This window comes from Anopheles moucheti, chromosome X (assembly GCF_943734755.1).
Source record: "Anopheles moucheti chromosome X, idAnoMoucSN_F20_07, whole genome shotgun sequence".
Classification (NCBI taxonomy): domain Eukaryota; kingdom Metazoa; phylum Arthropoda; class Insecta; order Diptera; family Culicidae; genus Anopheles; species Anopheles moucheti.
Genome location: NC_069142.1, coordinates 2,144,252 through 2,170,253, shown reverse-complemented (window position 1 = coordinate 2,170,253; position 26,002 = coordinate 2,144,252). Strand labels below are relative to the sequence as shown.

Genomic DNA, 26,002 nt, shown 5'->3' with positions numbered 1-26,002 from the left:
TTTATCTAATATTTATTCTTTCCAACAAAAGACTCCCGTAAAAACGGACCTTCGCATTAAATCGCACGCGCGGGCGAGCTGGAATGAAAGGAAAAGCTGGACACGCATTGTTTCCGGGCATAATTTATAGGAAAAGGAGAGAAAAAGCATCTCTTTTTCGGGATGGATGCCTGTTTAATCACCTTGTCTGCTGGCTCCCTATTTAGGGAGTTCCACTTTTCGATAGCCACAGCCTACCTATCCAGCGGAGTGTTTGGACTTGTGTGGAAACCTTGGGGAAACAATACGGAAAACCTACTCCACGAACAAAAGAACATTTTGTGCTGACGGTCGGAAAAATCCATTCTTCAACCCAAAAACCCACCCACTGCTGAAGGGGGAAAACCCACTCTTTTCTGCACACCACGGCCCACTCGTGATGGAAAACTTATCAGAACCAACTTGCCCAACGGATGATATTGATGTTTGCGGGAATTATTACTTTTGTACCGTCGTGCCCTCTTTCGGGTATGAGATTTATCCGAAAAATGGTAGTATACGACTGTTTCAATGTGGCGGAAGGAATGAGACGAAGAAGAGGCAGAGAAGAAGATGGGGAATTTTTCTTTAAGACGATGAAAGTACACCAAAACGTGTAGCTTATAAGTTCGGGCTGTTATGTATTTTTTTTTATTTCGTTCACCCTCTTCTAGTCTTATCGAACGATATTAGCTGCGTTATCAATGTCTAATGAATCTCAGAATGAAGTTTTTTTTATGGAGTTTCTCAAAAACGAATAAATGTTAGCCGCGAGAGGGAAAGTGAGCGCGTTCGCGAGCCGTCGCCGTAGTATCGATTCCGGCCCGGATAGGTGCTGCACAAAGGATTCTTGCTGGATTCAAGCGAATGATTAAAATTCTAGGTCAAAGTTCAAATCGGATTAATTAGAGACCGCGCAGTTGCTGTTGAGCTCTTTGGGCGCAGTTGTTTCAAGATGGAATGAATAGCGCGACGTCTGATGCTTTAATTTCGAGCGTTTGAATCATTTTTGTATGTATCTTCAACGTCAAACTAAAATCAAACTAAATGTCAAACTAAAATCCCCAAAAAAGGATCAGTGTTGTTCAGGGAACCCAAGAATTCCTCAAGAATTCTTTGTGTCTACCACATCTTTTCGATTTTTTAACACAATTTTTAGAGTCCTAAATTGATGTTTTATTTTTCTTTATTTAATTTTTCTCATACCGGTAGGATATTCATTCGTTTCGTTGGAAAATGTAACAGAGTTTGATTTTTCTATTTGCATCCAATGTGAATGTTTGTGAGCGATAAAACCTTCAGCGTTTCTCCAGAAGGCAGCAAGGAGACGCTTCACTTCAAATTGGCTTCCATACATTGATATCATTTTTTCAGCGAAGCACAAGCGAAAGGCCAGAACAAAAAAAACCAACGATACCATATACAAACAAGCGTGTCCCAACAAAAGAGACCTATGCCTTGTTCCACGAGGATGCGTACATGCGAGAACGGTTTGTCATAAATATTCAAATATAAGACCCTGTTTTTTTTATTCTCGTTGTTTGTTTGTTGCTTTTATTGTTTTGCATGAGGGGGGAAAGAAAGGTGTATTGAGGTGCCTTGTGAGGTGGCAGTCGCCTTATCAGCATTTCCCCCCTCCCCTCCCCCCTCCCAGGGGTTCTGACTTATGTCCATCGCCGTGGTGACGTCGTATCGCTTACTTAGTTGCTGGTGGTTCGGTTCCGAATGTCCTTGCGCTTAATGAGATCGCTCGAGGTGTGCTTGGATGTAAGGTGGGCAGCTGTACGAAAGGGAGCATAGCAACCCCCGGAACCGGAAAGGCGGCCACGATGACTCAGGGCGTGTAGTAGGCGGAGTTGAAGGTAGTGCCAAGTTTCCGATGCTTACGATTGGTTGCAGCTACCGTGCGTTGGTCACGCCCATATTGGTTTGTTTCCTGCCGTTAGGGGTGCGAAAAGGTACGGCAAGGAGTCTGAGGTGCAGAGGTGACGGTGCGAGGAACAACTCTGCCCAGGTTGAACTGCGTGCTCGTGGACGGCCTGCTGGAAGAAAGGGTACCTCAGTAACAATGGACTCGCGGTGACGGTCGCATCCAACGATGTTTGCCCGAGCATTTCGTCAGCTCCGAGTCGTGTTCTTCAGTTACGGTGGATGTATTCTTGCTCTAGCGCAAAAGTCTCCAATATTGGGCCTCCATTACATTACGAAAAAAGGGACGTCATTACCCATTACGAAGCTAGTCGAGTAACGTTTCGTGCTTGGCTTCCCTTTTCTTTCGCACTGTCGGAAACAGCCTACAATGGAATCGTTTCCGTTTTATAATACAGCACCGCAAGTGGGTGAAGAATTTTCCGAGTACTTCTGGGACGCTCTTTGCTGGAGCTAGGAAGCAGCGGTGTACAGGGAGTTAGGTAAAAGCTTGGCGCACTTGGTTTTCTTCCTGTGGTATTCTTGTCCCCCAGGAATAGGAACTTTGGTTTTTTTTATTCATGTTGTCAAATGACGAGAAAATGGAAGCAGCTTTCTTTTTCTGCACGTTTGACAACGAACGCGCTGGAGACCAGTCAAGGAGCCTTCAGGTGGGAACCGTCGACATGACATGGTCTCTTGAAAATGATGATGGAACGAAATGGAATTTACACCGGTGCAATTGTTTCAGCTTGCCTCCGGCTGCTCCTGACACTGTGCCGCTGGGTATCGGCGAACGGAAGGAACATTTATGTCAGCAGGCACACGCTTCTTCACCTTTGCCATGAGTTTCCTCGGAGCTCATCGACATGGAAAGCTTCCGTTGAATGCTCCACCGTGTAAGAGTTTTATTTTTTTGTGTGTCGGATGCTTCTCTCTTGTATTCACACACTGGGAATGGCTGGTGAAGGTATTGCTATATTTTTTCCGAATTGAAATGTTTGCTCTTTTGCGCCCTTTTGCTTGCTGATGTACAGCCCTTTTCATGTGTACCAGATGAGGTTGAGTACGAAATTTATGGCACTAGTATTGCTGAGGGATGGAATCTTGGTTTCCAATATTTTGGGCGTATTTTGAGGGAGTTCTTACATTTGGCCTTGTTTGGTTTAATATTTAATATCAACAAAATGAAGCATTGCTATATAATGAATTCTTGGACTCTTTTTACTACATAACAGTTTCCACTCCAAGATGTGTTGTCAATTTCGGTTTTTTGTTCTCGTTAAACCTGTATGGTGGATGAGTTAACGATTAAACGAGTTAACGATACGATTAAACGTTTAAACAATAATAGATCACTTTTCTCGTCTGGCTGAATTGAAGTTCTTAGAAAATTGATCTCAGCACAAAATGATTGGAGAACTATTTATTGTTTTCGAATTCAAATAAGTTACAAACAAAGCAATTACAAACATCTTTCGTTAAACCTTTGACAAAGAACAACTCTTATTCGTGGAATTTCCACATCCCCAAAAAACCTTGGAAATTGCAATACAAACAGACACAGAAACATAGAGCTGTCCCTTTTTTTTGAGGTCAACGGTACGTAATGCTCCTGTTTCATGTCTCTTCGTGTCGTTGGGAAAAATCGATAACCAGTTTTGTGACGACGGTAGCGCCGCACGTCGACGGTTTTTAGACAAACATTAATCAACAACGCGATTATTTGTGCTTCCAGGCACGGATTTTGTGTGTTTGCTGTTAGAAATTTTGTGTTATTTTATGTTCAAAAATATGTTATAGGCTTTTAAATACCTTTGAAATACGTAAGATTCTAGAGCTTTATTCTGCTTGTGGAAAATTCATTTGACAAAATGTTTGGCGTTATTCGATTGAAAACGTTCAACTGCACAGCTGCAGACAATATTAGAATGAAGGATTGAACGGAATATACATAAGGCAGTCTAGCAGAATTTATCTTTTTAACAATGTTACAAAATCTCCCAAAAAGCCCTACGTAAATCGGGCTTTATGTTGAGCTCGATGGAACGTAAAGTTTGTTCCAGTTTTCATGCTGCTGTATTTTTAAAGCCCAATTTTTTAACGAAACATTTCGAAGCTTTTTCGTACAATGTGGTATACAAGCTAAGGTTGGGACATTTGGGTGCGTCAAATTGTTCAGTGAGAAGGGACGTGACATTTAAATGACATTTCGGAACGTTAAAGATGAGGAGGGTTGCATTATTCGAAAATCAACCGAAAATCTTGTTAAAAGAACTGCAAACACTGCGATACTTTTCTTCGTATTTTGATGTTATAGAATATATTTTACAGGATAGAAAATTCGATTGTTGACATATTTTCAGTTAAGCTGATTCTGCCAATTGCATTCTATTGGCTGTGCTTGGTTAAAACTTTCGATTTAGTTGTTTGGCAATGTAGCCGAATAATTGTTATGCCGTGAATATAACAACATGGTTTATGAAAGCTTCTGCTTCTGCTGTTACATAACTGATTTTGTTCTTCTTTTTGCCTGCCCCTGAGGCCGGCCAATTGTGTCTTTCTTTGTCTTTATTTACCCGTAGTTGGTTAGTCACTTCTGCGTACGGGGTTCGGATGGGAATTTGTAAAAAAATCCGGTCCTGTCGTGCGAAGACTGACGCCACTATAAATATATCTCATAATTGATTTCCAACAACTGCAAAATTTTAAATTAAATAACACTGAGAACACTTGCATGCAATAAAGGCTCGGCAGTCAACGTGCTAAGGGCAAGCGCGCTGTCTATACTGACGTTTCGGAATGTCATTTCATTGTTTGTTGTTATTAAAATATAAATAAAGCCATGAATTGGCGTCATTGGTAATATGGGTATTTTCGTAATAATTTCCTTTAATAATAACTTATCGTTGCTTTTTCTATATCCTTAGAATGGTTGTGTCTTATCGTGCAATGGATATCAATTACTCTTGTTGTTGTTTATTCAAAAAGTCGATAAACCGGTGGCCCTTTCGCCACCGAATTGATGAACATTACAAATATAGACGCGATAGCAGTATGAAACGAGAATACATTGAGATTACTGGGACGTACACCTGACAGTAACGCGGCTACAGAAATCAGCAACCGAAATCCCTGGCTCAAAAGCGGCACTGGCATCGTTGATGGTGCAGCAGGTTGTTACGAAAGGGTCGGAAGTACCAAATGATGTTCTCGTCTCCTTAATGAGCAGCATTGACTGAGCACGGAGTAGCCTAGCTGGCACGTACAAATTGATTCTCGGAAGGTGAGTCGGAGAATCATTGCTGCCATTTAGCAGTTCAGCAATGAAACCCAGTCTAGCGCGATCTAGCATTTCGATGGGAGCATTTCGAGTATTGCAGAATTGAGCAGCAGAATGGGAGCCAACATGACGAAGACGAAGTGCCCCCGCCATCCTTGGACGAAGTCATCAGCGCCGTCAAACAGTTGAAATGTAATAAGTCAGCTGGCAGCGATGGACTGGTGGCAGAACTGTTCAAGATGGGGCCAGAGAGGCTTGCCGTTATCATGCATATGCTGATTCTAAGGATTTGGGACCAGGAAGAACTACCGGTCGAGTGGAAACTGGGTGTCATACACCCAGTCTACAAAAAGGACGACAGGTTAGACTGTGCTAACTTCCGAGCCATCGCAGTCCTCAATGCTGCCTATAAGATCCTGTCCCGCATACTCTTCTGCAGACTTGCGCCCCTTGCTACAGATTTCGTCGGAAACTACCAGGCTGGGTTTGTTGGAGGCAAATCGACCACCGACCAAATCTTTACTCTTCGGCAGATCCTCCAGAAGTGCCGAGAGCATTCACAAACACCTGCGATCCAGAAGGCTCCAGCAACACACGAAATGCACGATATACCGCACACTGATACGTCCGGTAGTCCTCTATGGCCATGAGTCATCGACAATACGAGCGGAGGACGCCAACGCCATTTTCGAGCGGTGGGTGCTACGGACTATCTTTGGCGGTATTTTTGAGCAGGGAGTGACGTGATGAGGATGCCGGATTCATGCCCCACCGGGAATTAAATTAAAATCAATCAATCAATTAGATTAAATTTACATAAACCTTAGAAAGCCAACATCAGAGCGTTTAAAAGTTTTCAAAAGGGGACAAATAATTTTGTACGTGCGAGACTTGTGCAGGTAGAAGCTCCAACACATTGTACACCACAACTTTAATTATACAGCAAAGCAATAATACTGCAATATAATGCAATTATATGCAATCGTTTTTAGTTCTTACTGTTATATATTGTTGAATTTATCAAAAGCTGCTAAATAAACCTGGACCAAAGCATTATTTACGGGTTCATATAACATCAAATATTCTGTTTGTTTTCTTATAACGATGACAATAGACGTGCAATTGCTAGGTCAACTTCATTGATATTTTCTATAAAAATATAAGAGGAAAAGTAACTTTGCAGTTTAAAATGATGTAAAGCTGAAAAAGGAATATATAAAGTAAAATGGTTCGCAATATTTGGAAAAAGCCTAACGAGAAGAGATTAGTATGTGAAGACCGATGTATGAACATTTATTAATTTACTGAACTCGAAACGATAGTACGTGGAAAAAACGCATTTTCAACGCAATTTCAAAAGAAAATATTGAAAAGAGGTAAAGTGGTCGCGCATACTTTATCCATTTTGTATGCAAAAGAGTGGTTCTCAAGGGTTAGGTTTTCAATGAAGGGTGGTATTGTGTCCATATATGTCAGGTATGGCTGGACGTACTCTTAAATCAATACAATGACTTTGTTATGTAGTTCTTAAACGCGCCCTACCACATGGTCTATCAACAAGGATAGCCCTCAAACTCCACAAGAGCTCCTTTAGCTATTTTCTGTGTAGTACCCATTGTATTATATTTGTTGCTAAATGTTTTTCGAACGCTCGATTTAAAGGGTAATGAAGTAATATTTCAAACATATGTAACATTATAAATATTTTTTGTTTTCTGTTTATTAAAAGAAGAACCAGACCATGTTGCTTAATAACAAAATTTGTAAAGGGTGAGTAGGGTAGATACGAGAGTTGTAAGATACGCCTAGATCCGATCACGTTTCGTTCTACATCATCCCAGCTCGGAGAAGAAAGTCAATGGATGTCAAGTGTGTGTACTAAAGAGAGAGACTGTGGAAAAAAGCATTTTTGTTGCATTTCCCATGTAGGATGCTCGGTTCAGCTGAAGTACCTTTCGATAGCGGGTCGATGCGAACGTATGCCGGGTGAATCGCCTCTGTGCGCAGAAGTTTATTGTACTTGTCGTTTTCGAAGCTAAAGTATCTGGTACCTTTTGTTACGAGTATTACAATGCGAATATAAAGAAAATGTAAAAAATAAATAAATAAATAAATAAATAAATAAACAAATAAATAAATAAACAAATAAAAAAATAGAATCAAGAATTAAGAATTTGAAGACCTTCGTACATCTACAAAATAGCGCAGAGAAATGTGACTGAAATGAGAGAGGAGTTGTGACTGATGATCGTCGATCCCGCATTACGAAGCACAGTAAAGTATTTCAACAAAAACCATACAAAAAAGCTTGCAAACTATGTCACAATTTAGGACACTTTCGCACCATGTTGCCGTGGTAGCTTTTAAATCGAGGCACACCACCTCGATTAAGCTCAATCCACTTTTGTGATAAATTCCTAAACTCGACCAAAACCCTGTGGTGCGAGAAAACGGTGTTGACGAAAATCCCGCTGTAGACAATAAAACGCTTCGCTTCTATCGCATCAAGGCGGACAGTTTCGATGGGATGCACCGTCCGTAGGGCCGTAATGTTACCCTTTTCTATTTCTCGCGCTTTCTCTCTCTCTCTCTCTCTCTCTCTCTCTCTTTCTGTCTTTCCCACTCTCTGTTTCACACCTAGGAATTTCGGTGGTGCGCATCACAAGACAAGATGCATTGAGATTACCCGAATGTATGCGAAAATTTTGCGAAACAAATCGGGATGCAAATGCTGTAGGCGTATTACTGGCCATGGTGTGAGGGCGTCAATGGAACGTCGAGAGTTAAGCCCCGGGGTTGGTTCAGGCACGCCACGGAATGCGAATCGGACGTACAACAGTGTTTCGCCCCCAAAATCCAGAAGGCATCCGAGCGTGGAACGTTCACACCAAAGTCGAATGCAGCCGGGTGTGTGTGTGTGTGTGTGTTTGTGGCCCTTTTTTGTGATTACCGGAGAAATGCACCGTCACATACACACACACAGACACATTGGGATATGCTTGCACCTTCGTCATGCAAAGCATGCACGTATGCATCTGGTACTTTCTTGCAATTTTGTCCACACAGTTGAACGCGCACGAGTTTAGTAGCACCAGTACCCAACTTTGGAGGAAAACAAAATGCAACAAAAAAGGACAGCAACAGAAAAAAGTCACAATAATGCACGCCGTTCTAATGTGCAACACAATGTACCGCCATGGTTTTCGTGAGGGGTGGGGGTGGGGAGGACCTAGCTGGAGTCCGATTTAGCGGCATGTTGCTCAGTTTGCTGTGCCGGGCATTTGCAATCTGTAACTCGCTCGGTACGATACGATTTGATTCGTTAAGGAAAGCTTTTTATACTGACCGAAATGGAAGCCCAAAAACCCTTTCGGCGTGTGTCGAAAACTGTGCAACCCCGGTCTTCTGTAAAAACAGGAATATGCCCGGCTGTCGAACGTGACTGTCTCAAACGTTGTGTCCTTCAGGCGCTTTCTTTCAAACAATAAGCGTGCCCACCGTTGGTGGTATGCAAAGTGTGTGCTGCATTATGAACTGTTTGCATTGGTTGAATATAAACACGTTGGGGTGTGAGTGTTTTGTCACTTGTTCATAATGACCTCGCATTAGTATGTGATGACGTGCAATAGGTGATAACAGCTTACAACTGTTGTATTGGATTATAAAATATTGTTTCTTATTGACGTTTATTTATTTCTTCCAACATGACAGCTTTTCTCGTGTTATCTTTTTTTGACGTTAACAATAAGTAAGACATCACACGTAGAGAATATGTTCGATAATTTTCAAGCTTAACTCTACAGCTAGAGACTCCACATTTTAGCTCCGGATGAAATGAATAACTCCGGAATTAAGTCTAAAATTACTATACTTTTACATATAGTATAAAAAAAGAATAAAAATTACGGTATGAAATTTAAAATTACTATACTACAGGGTGTCCCCGAAAATATAAGCACGATTTAAAAGTTAGACAAAAAAAAACCTGTTCCAGAAACTTTATGTTTAATGCTGGACTATTTAAAAAATAGTCTAAACTAAAATTTTTTAAAACAGTTTTTTGACTTTTAATTCAATCGTATGCTAATGATCGCACTTTTGATCTGATGTCTCCCATCAGGATCTGACGGTCTTGCATCAGGATTCGACTAACGCGGATTTTTATCGGGTTATAGCGGTCCGCTATAATAGCGTATCTCGGGGACTGCCTGTAGTTCATAAATAGACAAGCCATTCTCAACAAAATCTAAAGAAGCGGAATTTGTTAGATGCCAAAACAAAATCTAACGCTGTTTGCTGTGAATCATTATCGCAACTTTATATTCACTCGCATGCATTGCAATTCCGCGCGTCAGATGCACTTGGAGGCGTGCGGTGCAGTACATGTCAAGATTTTGTGAACGGTTGGTGGAGGTCCACACCCGGGGTTTGGGTTCGTGTCGAAGTGTAGGCTCATGTTAAAGAGGTGCCGCCACTGAACTTGCGCGTGTGCAAATGCCACGTGTCTTGCAGCATCACCTTCTTGATGCATTGGAAACGGAGACAATGCTTATCTTGACGCGGTAGCTCTTCGTGCATGAAGCATGTCTGAGTGTGTGGAAAGCACCAGCTTGGTAGGGTTTTGAAGCAGTTAGAGCTTGATGGGTGGAGTCGACTTCGTACATGGTTTTGAAGTGACCTCGAGTACCTCTGCTGTGTGATGACACTTCTAGAGAGGAGTAAGATAAAACCGGATGTCAGAGCACTTTACTCAGGCAAGCAAAAACGAAAAATAAAACGGACGTCGGGAAAGAATTTGTACCTATGAGGCGAAACTTCACTGGATGTACTTCATTTGGGTACCGTGGCATGCGGTAACTGATCCAAAACTGGTCGTGCTGAAAGCGAAATGACCAATTCATCTGACAAAGCATAACCAGACAGGGAATAATAAAGGTTTCTGTCTTCGTTAATGAAGATGCTACTATTCTGATATGGTGCAATCTTCCTGAACTCGTCTTGCATCTCGACCATTATGCAGAACATATCGATGTGCTATGGTAAAAGACTAGTGTAGACATTAAATTAAAAAAAATATATCACTTGATCTCAAACCAGGAGCGCTTTTCCTGGCTAGGTAGCGTTCGTCATCACCATAATTTGGAAAAGGTTCTAGAAAACTTGGCTCAAAGCACATAGTCGCTGGAAATTACGCGAATAAGACACACCCAGCAGAAAAGCATAAGAAAGTAGTGCAGATACCACCAAAAGGAGAAACATCCAGATTTGTAAAGCGCTTACTGACGTGGAAAACGGAAAGGGAATTAAATGTCAAGGGCGGGTGCGGCGAGCGAAGATGGCCGGGCGCGATAGCATGCCGTCTGTCTGGCCCGAGGGCCAATATTTCGCGTCGGAACCGTATCGCCTGGACTGGGTACGCTGGTCTTTGTGCGCTGCTGCTCGCCGAACGGACGCGCTATCCGTGCTACAAGCATGGCCAACATTCCAGCCAACATTTGCCCTTTTTTATTATTTTAATCGTTATAGTTATGGTTATTACATTTTGTTCGCTCTTATTAACATATTTATTATTTCCCAAGCGCACTTCCGTCCCGTTAGCGGACGTTCGCACCGGGTTAGCGTTTACGGGGTTTTGCTTCGGTTCGGGTTTTTTTTCTCTGCTGGTAGAAAATTCGTATGCATTCGACAAATAAATTTAGGCGCTAATCGACGACGTAGTAATGCTTTGCTTTGTATGGATGTGAGTATTTGTGTGTGGGTGTGTGTGTGTGTTTTTCGTTATATCGCTACGGCATGGTGCTATCGTCACCAGTATCGCTAAATTAGTAGCGAAGAAGTAGAGAGTGAAATGAGCGTTTGGATAAATGAAAAATAATTGGCGCGAGATTGGCAGGATAAATTGGACGCTAACATCCAACCCCCTCGCGTAACCCTATTTCGGATGAAATGAAATGCAAAATCGTTTCCGAAATCTGTCTTACGGTAGCTACGTTGAACGTAGCAGCACGGTACGCGACACTCTTCAGCACACTACGGACAACGGTGTTTGCGCGTGGGAGAGTCAGAACTTCTTTGTTCTGGCGTATATTCGACTACATATGGCAGCTTTACTACGACAGAAAAAAAGAACACTCACATCCCCATCCCAATTTGCTCTCCGGATCCGGAAACGACGATCCTGGATAGAAAGTGTTCGGGTGCACCCACCTGGCGAGCTTGTTAGGTGCTCCAATCAAGCTGTTAGCAAAGTTCTTATCAAGGTGGCCTTTGTCACGTAGATTGCATAACTAGAGGCGCTCGGGACACCTTTACTATTTATATTAACGATTTCGCCCCGAAGTATGCAATTCGCGTAACAAAACGGCTTTAGCCGTATTTTAGCGGTGGCAACTTTCCTTTTGGTAGGCCGTCTGCTGAACCATATCACCACAGCGCGCACGAAACTGCGCTGCCAGGATTATTTATGCTTGGTGGAGAAATTTAATTTTGTTTTTTCCACTTCGCGCGCACGTAGGGAAACATCTTGCTCGTTAGATCTAAAACCGCATCGCAGTGGCACCCGCCTGCGAACTTTTGCTGCACTCTGTCACTCGGTGTGGTGGAAGTTTGGCGGGCGAGGGGGGTTATCACCTTTGCACGGTCGAGTACTGGTTTCCCCGTGTGGGTGAGACTAATCGGAAATGTAATAACACCTCGGTCCAACGTCATCTGGAGAAAATTTACTGGGCTACATACTCCGACTCAAGCGATACGACGGTGCAGCAGCAGCAGCAGCGAACAATACTCGGGGAGGTTAATCAGTGCCCGGTTATACGGTATGAATTTGCTGCTGGGAGTTAGCATGTTTGTTGCTGCTGAAGTTCAATTGGAAGCCCCCGCAACGAGCTAGAATTAAAACTTTCAGAATAGTTTATGGTACAATCGCAATACATAATAGTTGCATAATTATTTCAATATCAATTCTTATGTTTATACACAACTTACCCATCTCAACAGACTGTTTCGTGTCATCACTGTTGAAACATTTAGGATACAAGCTTCTTTTGCACCTTTTATATAAAATTTATTTTTTCCCGGGTTTTCTTTTAGCATGACGGAAGGAAAACATAAAACCAACCTATACACAGTGGCATTAATAGATATGCTGGATATGAACCGCATTTAAAACCGAAATGCTCCATTCTTTTGTTGCCGTTTTTTTTTGTTTGTTTGTTTGTTTGCTTGTTTGTTGTTTCGTTTTGGAATGTTTGAATTGAAAAATGTACTCTATCTAGCTATCACTACCGAAAATGGATATTTCATTCGCCCAATGTGTGTCACTAGTTATAAGAGTTTCGTTTATTTTTTGTTTGTTTGTTTTGTTTTGTTTTCTCTCTTCTCTTTCTTTCTGCATTATACTTAGCAAGCTTCTATAATTCCTTTGTTATCTAGACATTCGCTTATACAGTAAATGGGATCTTGTGTGTTTTTGTTTTACTTATTCTCTCTGTCTCTCTCTTTATTTCTATATATCTTCGTTTCTCGTTCACTCTATCTATCTCCTTTAGCTTATCTCACCGGTGACCCAAAATTCGTTTTTGGACAACCTTGTCTCTCCCCGATATGATGCTGCATGGGAATGGGGGGAGGGTAAAGTTTGTATATGTTTAGTAAAGTGTATTAGGCGATGATGTAAGAGAACGCGAGAGAAAGGGGTTAGAATAAATGGTGGTGATTTTAAAATGGATGATTTGGTTTCTTTACTGATAAGTTTTGTTTTGCTCGCGAGTTTTTTAAAATACATCTCAGTTTTTCTAGCAAGATGCGATTGGTTTGGGGTGTTTCTTTACCTACACAATCTCGTAACACAATTCAGGTGTAAAATCTTGCTGGGCTTCTTCAACATTGTTGCATAGTCTCGGATAAACACTTTGTTTGGAAAATGGCCGTTCTTCACTAGCGCTTGTACTTTCCTTATATTCCTCGCAAGAAACAGGCTAACTTCATCAGGCAGTTAACATAACTTTAGATGTAGCGCAATGTTTGTAATTTTGCTAGTGCCGTTTTGAAAATTGTTTGACCTGAAGTATACTACTGTTTAGTTGCCTCGGCAGTATGTTTGTATATCGCTAGACTTAAGCTTTAAAATGGCTACCACCGATTGTAATATCACCGAATTGCATTGGGAAATATACCATGGAATGATCTTCGTTGTACGTGAAATATATTAAATTTTATAGATGAAGTTGTGCAACACTGTTCGTCGATGTTATTGGTAGTACGGCCACTAGGGTTTTATTTCTTGCTAGAATTTCTAGGGTACTCTGATCTCTCTTCAGACGTCGAACTTTCTAGGGTAATATTCTTTCCAAAAATTAGTAGAACAAACCCGAGAAAGGGAAATCAATTGTTATCTTACTGGAAATTCCGACTTCTGACATATCAGCATAATCAGATTATGCATGGTTTGGGGTTGTCAGCAATAGAGCATCTTCAATGATTAACTACGGGATGTTTTATTGGAGAAAGGATTAGGACAACTGTATAAATCTTGTCTAGTGTGAGTCTTGGCGTCCCGACACTCATATGCATCTCCGTCCGTCTTTGCAAAACATATAGATACGTCAATAATACCAAGATCTTTAAAATTTTCTAGTAAATTTTAGCCCAATAACTGAATCTTCGATGTAGTTTGGTTCCTATGTCAAGATGTGGTACAACAAGTTGCATCCTTAAAGCCGGATATACTTACGAGTGTTATTCTGTTTGTTTAATGATTTCGTTCACATCCCTGCAGACGAGCTGCTATCTCTGGTGTGACTCTTCTATTACCGCAACAGGATGGCGGTAAAAGGGGCTGTTTTTTTTAGTTTCACAGTAATAGACTTTTAAAACTGGGAGCTATGATATGAGAGTTGATATGGATGTGGCACAGGAGTTAGGCTGCTTTGGAATGTTTGCATCCAAACCGAAACTACAAATTGCCAACTGTCGCGGGCTCGTACAACCTCCGTGTTTGATTGTAATCTAAAGCTTAATTTTAGCGAACAGCACAGGGAATGCACAGTTGCGAGTGGAGTTCGAAAAAGTGGAGTTTGGGCAAACCGAAACCGGAACCCCCTTTGCTTTTTAAAATCTTTGACAACACAACGAAAACAGCTTAACGTCACCGTGTTTTGAGTGCGTGTTTCCTTTGAAGAATGCGCATTTGACACGTGCACTAACGTATGGAGGCGGACAACATCGAACAAGGCCACACTTACTCATGCATTCAATTCAGGTGGTTTTTGTGTGTGTGCGATAGCTCCAGGGCATGGAAACGCGATGGAAACAAAACGAACCGAAGCGATGGCAATCGACATTACACTAGCACGATAGAATCTTACCTTTTTGTAGCTCAAAGCGCTTATGATAACGATACAGTAGTATTGACTATATATTAACAATTCCGTACCGTAACCGTACCGACCGGTGGCGCGGGTAATTAATGCTAGAATGTGTGTTTTTTTGTTTTCTTTTTTTTTGCGTTCACGTAGATCAGGCTATATCTTATCAGCGTCTTGGATATGTGTTGGGTTTTGCACGAGATTAGAAAGTTTACGGTCGAATGTTAGTCTCTGTTTTTTTGTATGGGTTTTTCTGAGCCTCCACGATTCGCGCCAACGTCGTCCAGCAATTGAGCGTAACGTTGGGTAATGGATCACCTCGGCAAATACTGGATACGGACTGCTGGAGTAAAATCTACCTCTTGGTACGGAGTTAAAATGTGGACTCGCATGTCTCGAAGCAGTAGCCGGCATCCGTATCTGTCCGAGTAGCTGTCTGCAGAAGTTTGTCCACTTGCATGCCATCCGCTCGTAAAACCGTGGAGATAGAAGCGTTGCCATCGTCCACCTTGCTGTCACCCTGCATTGCAACGAAGGCAAAGTATAACAGTGTGCTCCATTCGTATGAGGTGTTGATCAGTAAGTAAAGCTCAGTTCTTAGTTTATACGAGGATTAGCTACCCTACTATCAGGGGAATGGGTGTGTTAAAACTGAATTGACAAGTATCTAATGCGACCACGCTTCGGGTCGAATAATATCTCGCACACTGCACAAGATGGTTCGCTGGTGCCGGCTTACACGTGTGTCGCCAGCACGCCCGGTTTGATGGTGTTGCTGGAAGGAAGAATAAACTGTCCGGGAGGGCTGTTTGGTTGCTGTTGCTGCTGTGGCTGCTGACCCTGCGGCTGCCCTGGTGCGCTGACGGTTCCCGTGCCCGAAATCGATGCTGCCTGCGACAGCTGCGAGCTGGCGAGCGAAAGCGAACCGGACTGCGTCGAACTCGGGCTACTGGAACCGGTGGCTAGCAACGCCGAATTGTTGCCGCTGCTGGCCAAACTGCTGGAGGTGCCACCGGGTGCGGGTGTAAGTCCCAGCCCGAGCAAACAGTTCTGGTTGCGCGTCGCACTGTACGGTGGTGGTGCTGGGGTTGCGGCGGGATTGGCCGTTGCGGGTGGGGGTAGCTGCATCGGGCTGCTGCTGCCGCGACCGTGCAATGTACCGTAGTTGGCACCGAACCTCGTATCCAGTCCGATATGGCAACCGAGCATGGGATGATCTGGGTTAAATTGTACAACATTTAGACGTTTTTCATACATCTTGAGGCAATGGATCTTTGAACAATAGAATCGTTTTTCAAAAGTAAATCATAAGTGAGTTAAGGTTTAGACATTGGAATTTCATTCATGTGGAGAACATTATATCAATATATCCACATTCTTCACATCTCAATTGTCTTTTTCCACTTCTCATATACAACTTGGTCTAATACACCGAAGATCTTGGATTGAATTAAATACAGACAATATTCATAGCAAAGTCGTTGCTATATGTCTAATTCAGACCAAAAGAGTACAGCACACTATTATAATGCTGGCACGGCCTTGTAATTCTAGGAATACTGATAGTTTCGTCCTGGAGCCAGTGAGCCTATCATCAGATTAATTCCAAGTCTGATATCGTTAAAAGGCGTATTAGATGCTTGAGATTACTCATCTCCTTATAACTAATTTAAACCCTGTAATGGGATCGATAGTACTTGGAAAGGGATTATCTTAATGAGATTCAATTTAAGACACGCTTTGGATAGTACCAGACATATAAATCTTATAAATCTTATAATTCTGATTCTTGTAGAGATATCTATTATATAAATATGTAAGCTGATCAGCATCTTGCCCCAAACAATATGTGAATAAATATTTTCGATACTTTTAATGAAGATGTTTTGTGAATATGGGGTCTTGCTAGCAAATTCAATCAAGTAGTGGCCATCGATCTTAAACATCTAATTCAATTATGTATTGCCCGCTCAATCAGGCAAACGATTGACAGCTGTCAATCTTTACACGGTCAAGCTACGCAGGTCGTATTAATTTACTAATTAAATTAAAAACTGGCTGACTTGGCTGCAGCGATTAATTGAAGCATGTTGGATACTCCCCTTTAACAACAAGTTCTGGCGCTTTAGTGTGAGAGGTGGTGTAAACTTATGAAAATTAGTAAACGAAGGAAGCATTTAACAACCTGGAAGTGCAATTTTGGTCAGCAAAGTACAGAAATAAAGTTACTGTTACAGTTTTCCCAGACCGATTTTTCATTGTTCCGGATCGTACGTACGATGTAGCTTCCGTACCGGAAAGAAAAACAAAACAGCACTGGAAGAATGCTTTCTTAAACTATAAAAACTAATCCCAAACTGCGTTAATGCAAATACCCTCCGCACGCCAAGCTTCATGCCAACCGTTGCACATATTTATTTGTCTCTATGCATTCCTCTGGTTATAGTTCCTGGTATTTTAGTTTGTTTGTTCCCGCACGCTCTAAAGCGAGAGGGGGAAACTTTTTATTTTCCTGCAAAAGGGGTATGGCGCACAAGCCCGAGGTGCAAGTTATGGACTCTCGTCGCATTGGTCGGTTGGCCAGCAGCAGTGCGCTACTGGGAGCAATAAATTCAAGACAAACACAAATCTATTAGTTTGCTCATGCCTTGCCCCCTTTTTTCGCTCTCCTTGTGCAGGGCATTATGGGAAAACAATTCTACCATAAGGCGCACACTGGCCAACACTGGTGTTCGGGTGTTCGTCCTATAACCGAATCAAAGCCAAAAGGATCAAACCGTACCGTAGTCCGGTTCGAAGTATGATGCCTTTCGGTAAATCAGCAACAGCAACAGACGCTGGACAAATGTTTAAATGTGGTCTCGGCACGAGTAAAGTTCCTTCCGGTACCGGGATGCGGGGCTGTGGTTTCAACATCAAACTTTTCCTACGGTCATACCGAGTTGCAAATTGACTGAGCAATCCACCCCATTAGCTGGCATGTTTTGTCTGGGGGCAGTTCTTTCTTTTCGTGCTGAAAACTGTGAGCCGTAACCGCATTGCCGAATAGAAATAACGGCAGCAACAACAAAAACTTACTCATTAATCCGTTCGGGATGGAGGACACGCTGCTCTGGATGCTTGGCAGGCCTGTTTCGGCTGGCCGGGTAAGGTCCGGCGCCGGGGTACGTTTTCGCGACAGTGTCATCGTGCCAGTCGGCAACTGGCCGTTCGGTGGCTTGGCCGGCGGTTTGCCGGTGAGCGTGTTGCCAATGCTATTGCTACTGCTGCTCGCCTTAAACTGCATCAGGTGCTGCGTCGGCGGGCTATAGTCGCGGGCATAGTTGACGTACGGGACGTAGCCGTTGTTGTTGCTACTACCCACACCACCGCCCGGACCGCTGGCCTTCTGACATTGAAGATGACTCAGCGAGTCGGAAAAGTCTCCGGAGTAACGGCTGCACCATACAAGGCGAAGTAACGTTAGTGCGATGCCAAATGTAACGAGACCTGATGTCTACTTACCTGTAATCGGTGGTAGTATCACCCTTTAGCGCTGTCAGAGACGAACTGATGGCAGCGGTGCCGGTTTGTGGCACTGCTGCCGAGCGCACGTTCAACACAATGTTTGTGGTGATGGTATCCCTCGGATGGTCCCCATCCAGCATATCGTCGATTCGGTCTATTTTATGTTCGGTGCTTACCGTCGTGCCTCCATGTTCGCCACATTCTTTACCGGGTACATCATACTGTTTTGCGTTGCAGGAGAAAGGTATAAGATGTGACTTTAGTTCGAAAAGAAATCCTCATCAGGGAATATTAGACAAGAACCAATATTTCTTAAATGTCCTACTGAGGAGCTCTGGAATTGTATCCAGCACTATTACTTTGTGCAATAACCAAGACTTCTCAGATTTCACTAACGGAAAAACGGACATAAGATTGGAATTCTTGAAGATGTCTTTAATGTGATTCTATTACGTATAACTTCTGCCAGCTCTAACTTCCAAACCTGAGTTCTTGAGGATCATCGTTACTATCTTGAGACTATACATCTGAGGACTATATATCTCTCTTTCTCACTAGGCCTAAAGACCTTCTAGACATAGCCGAATAGTCAATCCTTGCTACGGAGGATTGGTCCGGATGAGATTATGATCTGATCCTGTCGTGTGAAGACGGGTGCCGATACCATCATTCCACCAGATAGATACTGAAGATACTATGGAAGGTTTCTCTAAATGCATTGATTTGTCATGTCATCCGCCATATGATTAAATGTCTGGAGATTGTAGTCACTAAGATAATCTCACTACATAGTATACACTTTCAAAGCTCAAGCTTCAGCTCAATCCAGGATAAGGGTACTCACCTTAGGGATGACGTCAGCTGGAGGAAGGTGCTTCTTTTTATTTCGACGACTACACAAGCAGATAACAATCACGATGACAATGATTAAAAACGTTATGCCTCCAAGAGAGCCCAACACGATAACTGGTAACAGATTTTGTTCTGCTTGTTGCCATAGGCAGTAATGAATAAGAGAAAAAGATCGAAAGATATTGGTGATGTAATAGGCGCTGGAATTTGTACAAAGCCAGAAAGTACCTTTGGAGACGAAGTCAATTTCCAAAAAGTCAATGCCGTAATCATTTACCACAGTGCAGTTGTAACGACCAAAGTGCTCCCGTTGACAGTGGTGAATGATTAGCGTCGATCGGACACCGTTCGGGATGGGAATGTCCAGTGCCCGGTATTCGGCAGCGCTTGGCTCAGAGCTGATGTTAATTTCACGCCCATTGAACGACCACAGCACGTGTCGGGGCTTGGGAATTGAAAGAGCAACACACTCTAGTTGGGCACTGTCATGAACGGCACCGTACTGTTGGCGCGGTGAGTTGATCGCAGGTGGGCCCCGCAGATAAACGGTAGCCTCTGCTTCTATCTCGGCGAATCCTTGGACGCTCGCTTTGCAATAATACCGACCGGCTGTGGCGGTTGTGACGACGAGCGTTACGTTGTTAGCGCTCGATACAACCTGATCGGAAGGTTCATGTATCCATAGGACGTCCGGCGATGGGTTACCGTCAATGTCGCAGCTCAGCGTTACGGTAGCGTCTTGGTCAGCCTCGAGCGATTGTGGCAGGGCGCGAAAGCTGGGCCCGTAGCTGATGTCCAGCGTTACGCTCTCCTCACTCTTGCCGACCGCGTTGCGCACCTCACACCTGACTGTAGTCCCGTGATATCGCCGCGAAATGTTAGCAATGAGCTGTTGATGTACGTAATAAATTGTATATGGTGAATATATCTTTGGAGAAGCGGGAAGAGCCTTTCGTAACTCACCAGTTCTGATGCATGATTAGCCTCAGACAGCTCCTCACCAACGTACCAACGGAAGGTTACATCTGGCGGGTTAGCGTCCGCTCGACAGGACAACCGAACCTCCGTTCCCTCGAGAATACGGCCCCCGTTGAGAGCACCTCCTATCACGGCAATTTTCACCTTCGGCGCATACTTCACCTCCAACTTCAACCGTACCGAACGATACGTCCGGTCGGCTGTATTCTGCGCCTGGCAGGTGAACGTGGTGTTGTGGTGTTCCTTCTTGGGTGTAAGCTTCAGTATCGATTTGGCGGTGTAGCGACGCGCATCTCGCAACGGTTCCTTCATGTACTCGATGCCCTTCGTCAGCACATTGCCCAACCCATCGATCCAGGTTATTTCTGCGGCCGGTTTACCGCCAACCGATACACACTCCAGCTCAATCTCGCGATCCTCCGTCGTGACCATAAAGTCACCTTGGACGATTTTCGGTGCTTCTGGTGGTACTAACACGGTCAGCTTGGCAAATCTCGATCGAATTCCAGGAGTTCCTGCGTTGGAGCAATACGCTTGTAAGGAGTTCTGAGTTTTGGGGTGGACAGAGCGCACTATTCTTACCTCCTCTTCCGGGTCCTACTTGACATTGGTACCTGGCGTCGTCGTCTAACATTACCGGGGAGATGTCCAACGAGAAGTCACCCTCCTCATCACTGCCCACCATCGTGTACCGTTCAAATCCACTCAAATTCCGATGTGTGCCTAAACCGAAATCATCTTTGGTCCACTGTGGAGTTGAACAAATTGTAATTGTTGGAGTCAGAATAAGAGATCAGGCTTTTTGCGACATCATATCCGCATCACCTACCTGTAATTGGCCCGACTTGTTGACCACCCGACAGGGCAGCGTTACTCTCGAACCGACGATGGCCGTCTGGTCCTGCGGTTCCATCGCAAACCGCTGCTCAATCTGTCGGTTGTTGGCTACCGGCGATAGCTTCGCACCGCTACCAGCTCGCAGCAACAGAAACAGGTAAAAGATCGGATAGGGAGACACCACGGCAACAAGCCGAGATCTGCCGGTGTGCACTATCGTCTTCCGTCGCCCGACCAATGAACGGAACATGCTCGTACCTCGTCGCTGCCGTCGCTGGATTGTATCTAAGTAGGTGATTGTACGTGCCTGCTATTGCCTGGCTGGGGCGAATAAAACCTAACCGTTCCTGTAACGCACTGCTGCCGTAAGGGTACCCACGGTTGTCATCTTACAAACTCAGGATGAAGCGTCCGTGTACTGTTCGAGTGCTGCTGCCGTGCTGAAACTATCTGTAAAGAAAAATCAGTGAATATTGGAAGCAGTGTGTTAGAATAACAGCAACACCGGAACAGGTGGAGCGCCACCTCCACCAATACGACACGAAAGAAAAACTGGCTCTTTGCACGCTACGCGCTTAAATAAACATTCCGCTGAAGTGTTGTTATGTCGACTCAACGCTTCGATTTTCTCAGTGCAATGAATATTTTAGCTCGTAACCGCATCGATTGCGTTCGATTTTCATTGCTTCTTTTTTCGCTTCTACTGCCGGACACCCGTCAGTTGCAAACGACATCAACGAGCTTTTCCACCTGCCACAGCATAGGACTTTATTTTTGCATCCAATGTTTCCCCGTCGCAGTGTTATTGTGGCATCGCTTTGCAAGAAATTAAATAAATATTAGTCTCTCTTACCGGGGATTTCGTGCTATTCCGGAACGAAAATTTCATGCTCTCTTAAATTTGCACACTCAACAAAAAAAAATCTCCTAGATCCCTCTGCCACCTTTGGTTTACCACTCGCCGGGCAGACCAGTGCAACGGGAAATGTCTATCAACTCAAACACGAGCGAAGCACCTGGCACATGGATTGTCGTATGGTAACTTACCATCCTTGCTCGCATTCGCATGTGTGTGTGATGTTACGTACGTTATTATCCGTAGAGCGTTACCCGGTTTGAGTTATTCACTTCCGATCCGGTTTATGCCCACCAGGGGATACAGACAGTGCAATGGGTGTTTCTCAACGATGAGAAAATACCCGGAATGTTTTTTAAGAAGATAAGTGGTGGAATATATTTTTAGCATTCCGAGCAAGCGGCGTGTTTTGCGTGTAAGCTGATTTATTCGAAAAAGCGTCCGGTAACAAGACACCGCTGCATAGTTCTGCTGGTGTGAAGTAACCTATATGTGATAGCGTTGATGCTGAAAGTCATGTTTGCTTTTCCGATTATATCAATAGTAGAGATAATGTTTGTTTACCTTTAATTTGCAATATTAGGATTGCAAATTATTTGTTGAAGGGGTTGTTGGCCGCATTTTCTGCAATGCTACTCGGTAGACCTCAATATATTTTTTTAATTGGTTTTGATACCCAGGAATTGGGGTTGAGGTTCCGGGTTGTAAGAATTGTATAGCTCCCAACAAAGGTATGAATTATTAATGTCTTCATACTGCGTCAGAGGCCAAGATTTAGCTATCTACAACTCTAAACGTTACACAGCTGTAGAGACAGCTAGGAATTTCCAAAGAGGTTAGAACAAATGGTAAGGTGTTTATTAGTAATCGATTCTCAAGGAACATAGGTGATGAAATTTACAACGAAACCAATAAATCCGCAGCTCAGAATAATTGGGAAAATTAGAATATACGGTCTTATTTGTGCTCAAATTGCTCAGTCTTTTAACTCTTCAACTCTTTTTGAAGAAGTCGTTCTTGAGGAGCTTTCCTTAAAAAAGGCCTTGAGGACTTCTTCATAATTCTTGAACAATGTGCAGTGTACAACGGTTAACATTTACATATATATGATATTTTGGATATGGCATGCACAATGTCTTCAAGAGCAGAGTGGAATAGGTTGTTAGTTATCTTACTAATGACAAGACTAACCTACTTGTCTCAGTAGTATATTTCGTTGTCTAATAGTTTTTTCAGTATATTCTCCTATTTCCTAGGACACATACGAGGTCAAATATCTTTGTGGGCATTATCCTCCCGCGAGTGGCTTAGAGGTGATCTTCAGCTATAGATGGAGTCTGAAGTGCATATTAGACTTAACATTTCAATTGTTAAATAAATGATTTCAATAAGACCAACCGTTGATGCAGGTTAATATAGGTTAATTCTTCCAACACGATTGTTTTTCTATAAATGTGTGTGTACATGAATTCTGCCCATGGAGTGTTCCTTTTTAGGAGAAAACTTAAGAGGGATTTGTAGAACTCTTTTGGACTATCTCTGGCATATCTCAGGAAAGCCAATTAGAAACCCCAGCGAATAGAGCCACCTGCTCACGTGCAGGTGATGACATTTAGACGAGAATGTCGGCGCTACCTTTATCGAGTAAACTATCATCATTCAGCCGATGGGTAAGGTTGTTCAGTGATTGTTTTCTCGCGCCACTACAGTTGCCTCCCCCATTTTTGTTTTGTTTTGTAAATGTATATTGCCTGGTGTACCATATGCAGAACAAAAGTCGTTATCAGCTAGACAAATGGAGGGACCGAACTGTATTGTAACCAACCCTGTGAGAGAGCGAGAGCAGGCGAAAAAATTCAAAGTTATTCACAACGTTCGGGGCCTTCACTAACTTCCTATCCGAGATGGTTCGGGTAACTACACGGTCCGTTCGGGATTGCAAAAGGAACAGTATTAGCTGCATCTCAATTTAGCTTCCAACGCTCCTACTGCCTGTTAGATGTCCCTGGCAGCCAGAGTCACCATTCGAACACCTTTCACCCGACCCGGACAGTTACGGGCGGCAGAGGGGAGTGACTGGGTCAGGGCGCTACGGTGGTTAGGTTTTTGTTGATGGTAATGTCAATTCCTTACAAGCCGCACTCGCACAACCCACTATTCTCATCTCCTCACCGCATCGCTTTCCTTCTACCCAGATATGGGCCCAGATATGGGCCGGAGCGTTTGTGCTGAACAGCGAGTTCGTGGAATGGGACAGTCTCGAAGGTCCTGAATATTCCATAAGTTTTATACGGTACTATAAACGACCCGCTTAACTTGTCAGCTTCGGCCGGGCTCGGTTTTCCTTCTTGGCCCGGTTGGATTCTTATCGTCGACCGTGTGTGTGTCGCTTCGCTTTTGTCCGTTCTGATTACACCCAGCCTCACTCACGGCATACGAAAACCAGCACCAGCAGCAATTGCGTGCACACCAGCAGCCGAACAGTGTGGTGGTGCAAATAAACGAGTAGAGAAAGGGGCACAAAAAATTCAGCTTTTTTTGCTTCTTTTCATACGAAGTAACCACCGAACCAGGGCAAACTAGCGAACTCGAACAGCCCGCTCGCTTCATGTCGCAAGAAATAATGTGCCGTAAACGTGTATTTTCAAAACCATAAATAAGTTCTAACGAGCCACCTGGGACTCGTAAGCGTCTTTGGAATTATTATTATTTTTATCACCGGGGTTTTGCCGACTCCGTGGCCCGAAGATCCGTGTGAGCATTTTTATTAGGCAGGTCCCCGGATCTCTGGTCAAGGTAATGGTTGGTTGACGGTGGGTTTGGAATGGTAGGTCGGTGCTATCATTCAGAGGCTCAGAGGCAGAGTCGCGCCAGCAACCAGATCCGCTGGCTCGTCGGTCGGGTCACTTCGGCCAGGTAGGCAGCAAAGGCTCTGGAGCACTTCCGAAGTCTGCCAACGGTTTTGGAGCGGGGGAGGGTTGCTTCTTCAATGACAAAAGTGGCTCGAGCTAATGTCAAATTCATAAGCCTACGGACGAAGCGAGTAATGATTGCCGTCCTGTTGTGTATCATCCCATGGTAGTCGTGTGGTTACACCGATACAGCCGAACCGTGTGTTCGGAGCACGAAGGCTTACCGATAATTCCAGTGATTGCATAGCAGGAGTTTGGGTTATTAGCAAATATTTGGGCCGGCTTGAAGAAAAGAGTACATCTACAGGAATTAAAGACAAAGCACACCGGCCAGCACAACATTATTAAGGCTCGCTGTCATCGAACCGGACCGTCGTCATTAGAACGCGCGTTGTTCCTTTCGTTTCCCATTGCCCATATCTATCGGTTGCGCCTATGTTTGAGGGGAAAAGAATTATCTTCCCAATTCGCCAAACTTCCAAACGCCTTTTCCATGCGCCCTCTTCCCCCCCATCCGGCATTGCGTTTTCGGGAAAATCCACGGCTAATCTGCATGTCGCCGAGAGATTGTGGAAAAGCCATTAAGCGTTTTGTTTATTTCATTACGAAACGATCCATGCGGTTGCGGCTGCTGTTGTTTGTCGAGCTTCCCGAGATATTCCCCACTCCCTTTAATCTTGCCATTTCCTTCGTTTTCTTCCTTACATTGTTCTTAAATTTACCCGCATTACATTACGGTGGCGACAAATCACAACTCAACGGTGGTGGAAATTCGGAAACAAACGACAAAAAAAAAACACATAACACACAAATGATGTTCTCACTCAGTTTTCGGAGATTAAACACACATTATTTAGTCATCATGGTGTGTTTGTTGTTTGTACACGTCGTCACCACTAAACAAATCACTCGCACCGGCCGGTGTTGCCTTCTGGTGTGCGAATGCGACCCTCCCGGAAGCACTTTTTCTTCCTCGAGCATGATTTTTATGACGAATGTGTTCTTTGTTTTTTTTTCTGTTGCCTGGTGTAACTTGAAAGAACCAAACAACAAATAAACCACCCCACCGCCCAGACAGCAGGATGTGGAAATGGTGGACGTTACGTTTGGAAAATTGTTTCAAGTTCACGCAGGCAAAAATCTATTTTCGACCTTCTGTTCGAAAAAATGTCAGATGATTTTTCAGGAGTGTTCCGCTTTTCCGATGGTGAAAGGTATGAGATTAATTCCCTCTGTGTTTTTTTCTCTCTCTTCTGAACATGCTGATGGAACCTAGCGGCGAGGCATAATTTTTTACAACTCCATCATGTGACCGTGGAAGGGAAGTGGATGTATTTTTTTTTGTATAATTTTGATGAAGGTTTCCTGCAGGAAAAAAGGCAACGAAACAAAAATATAAAAACCGGCCCAAACTACGCCATGAACAGAAAAGACTTTTAGATTTTTGCCTTATCATCTGTTGGCTAATGTTTTCTTTGGAATAATC

The 26,002-nt window shown here is 43.6% G+C and overlaps 1 protein-coding gene across 1 annotated transcript; it reads right to left on the bottom strand.

The window, feature by feature from the left end:
• Window positions 1-12,369: 12,369 nt before the first annotated feature.
• On the bottom strand, window positions 12,370-20,998 carry LOC128306364 (irregular chiasm C-roughest protein-like). The gene is made up of 8 exons (XM_053043853.1): window positions 20,741-20,998; window positions 20,494-20,659; window positions 19,897-20,426; window positions 19,162-19,822; window positions 18,926-19,065; window positions 18,079-18,302; window positions 17,653-18,011; window positions 12,370-15,791 (listed from the first exon to the last, which is right to left on the bottom strand). Exons 1-8 carry the CDS (start codon window positions 20,996-20,998, stop codon window positions 15,310-15,312), a joined length of 2,820 nt encoding a protein of 939 aa, XP_052899813.1. The 3' UTR covers window positions 12,370-15,309.
• Between the last annotated feature and the right edge of the window lie 5,004 nt (window positions 20,999-26,002).

Bases quoted from the DNA above. Each gene is read 5' to 3' on its own strand.
- LOC128306364 (XM_053043853.1), bottom strand. From the start codon at position 20,998: ATGTTCCGTTCATTGGTCGGGCGACGGAAGACGATAGTGCACACCGGC. The intron at 20,427-20,493 runs GTAAGAATAGTG...GCTCCAACGCAG, and splicing joins AGTAGGACCCGGAAGAGGAG to GAACTCCTGGAATTCGATCG. The intron at 18,012-18,078 runs GTAAGTAGACAT...TGTATGGTGCAG, and splicing joins GATACTACCACCGATTACAG to CCGTTACTCCGGAGACTTTT.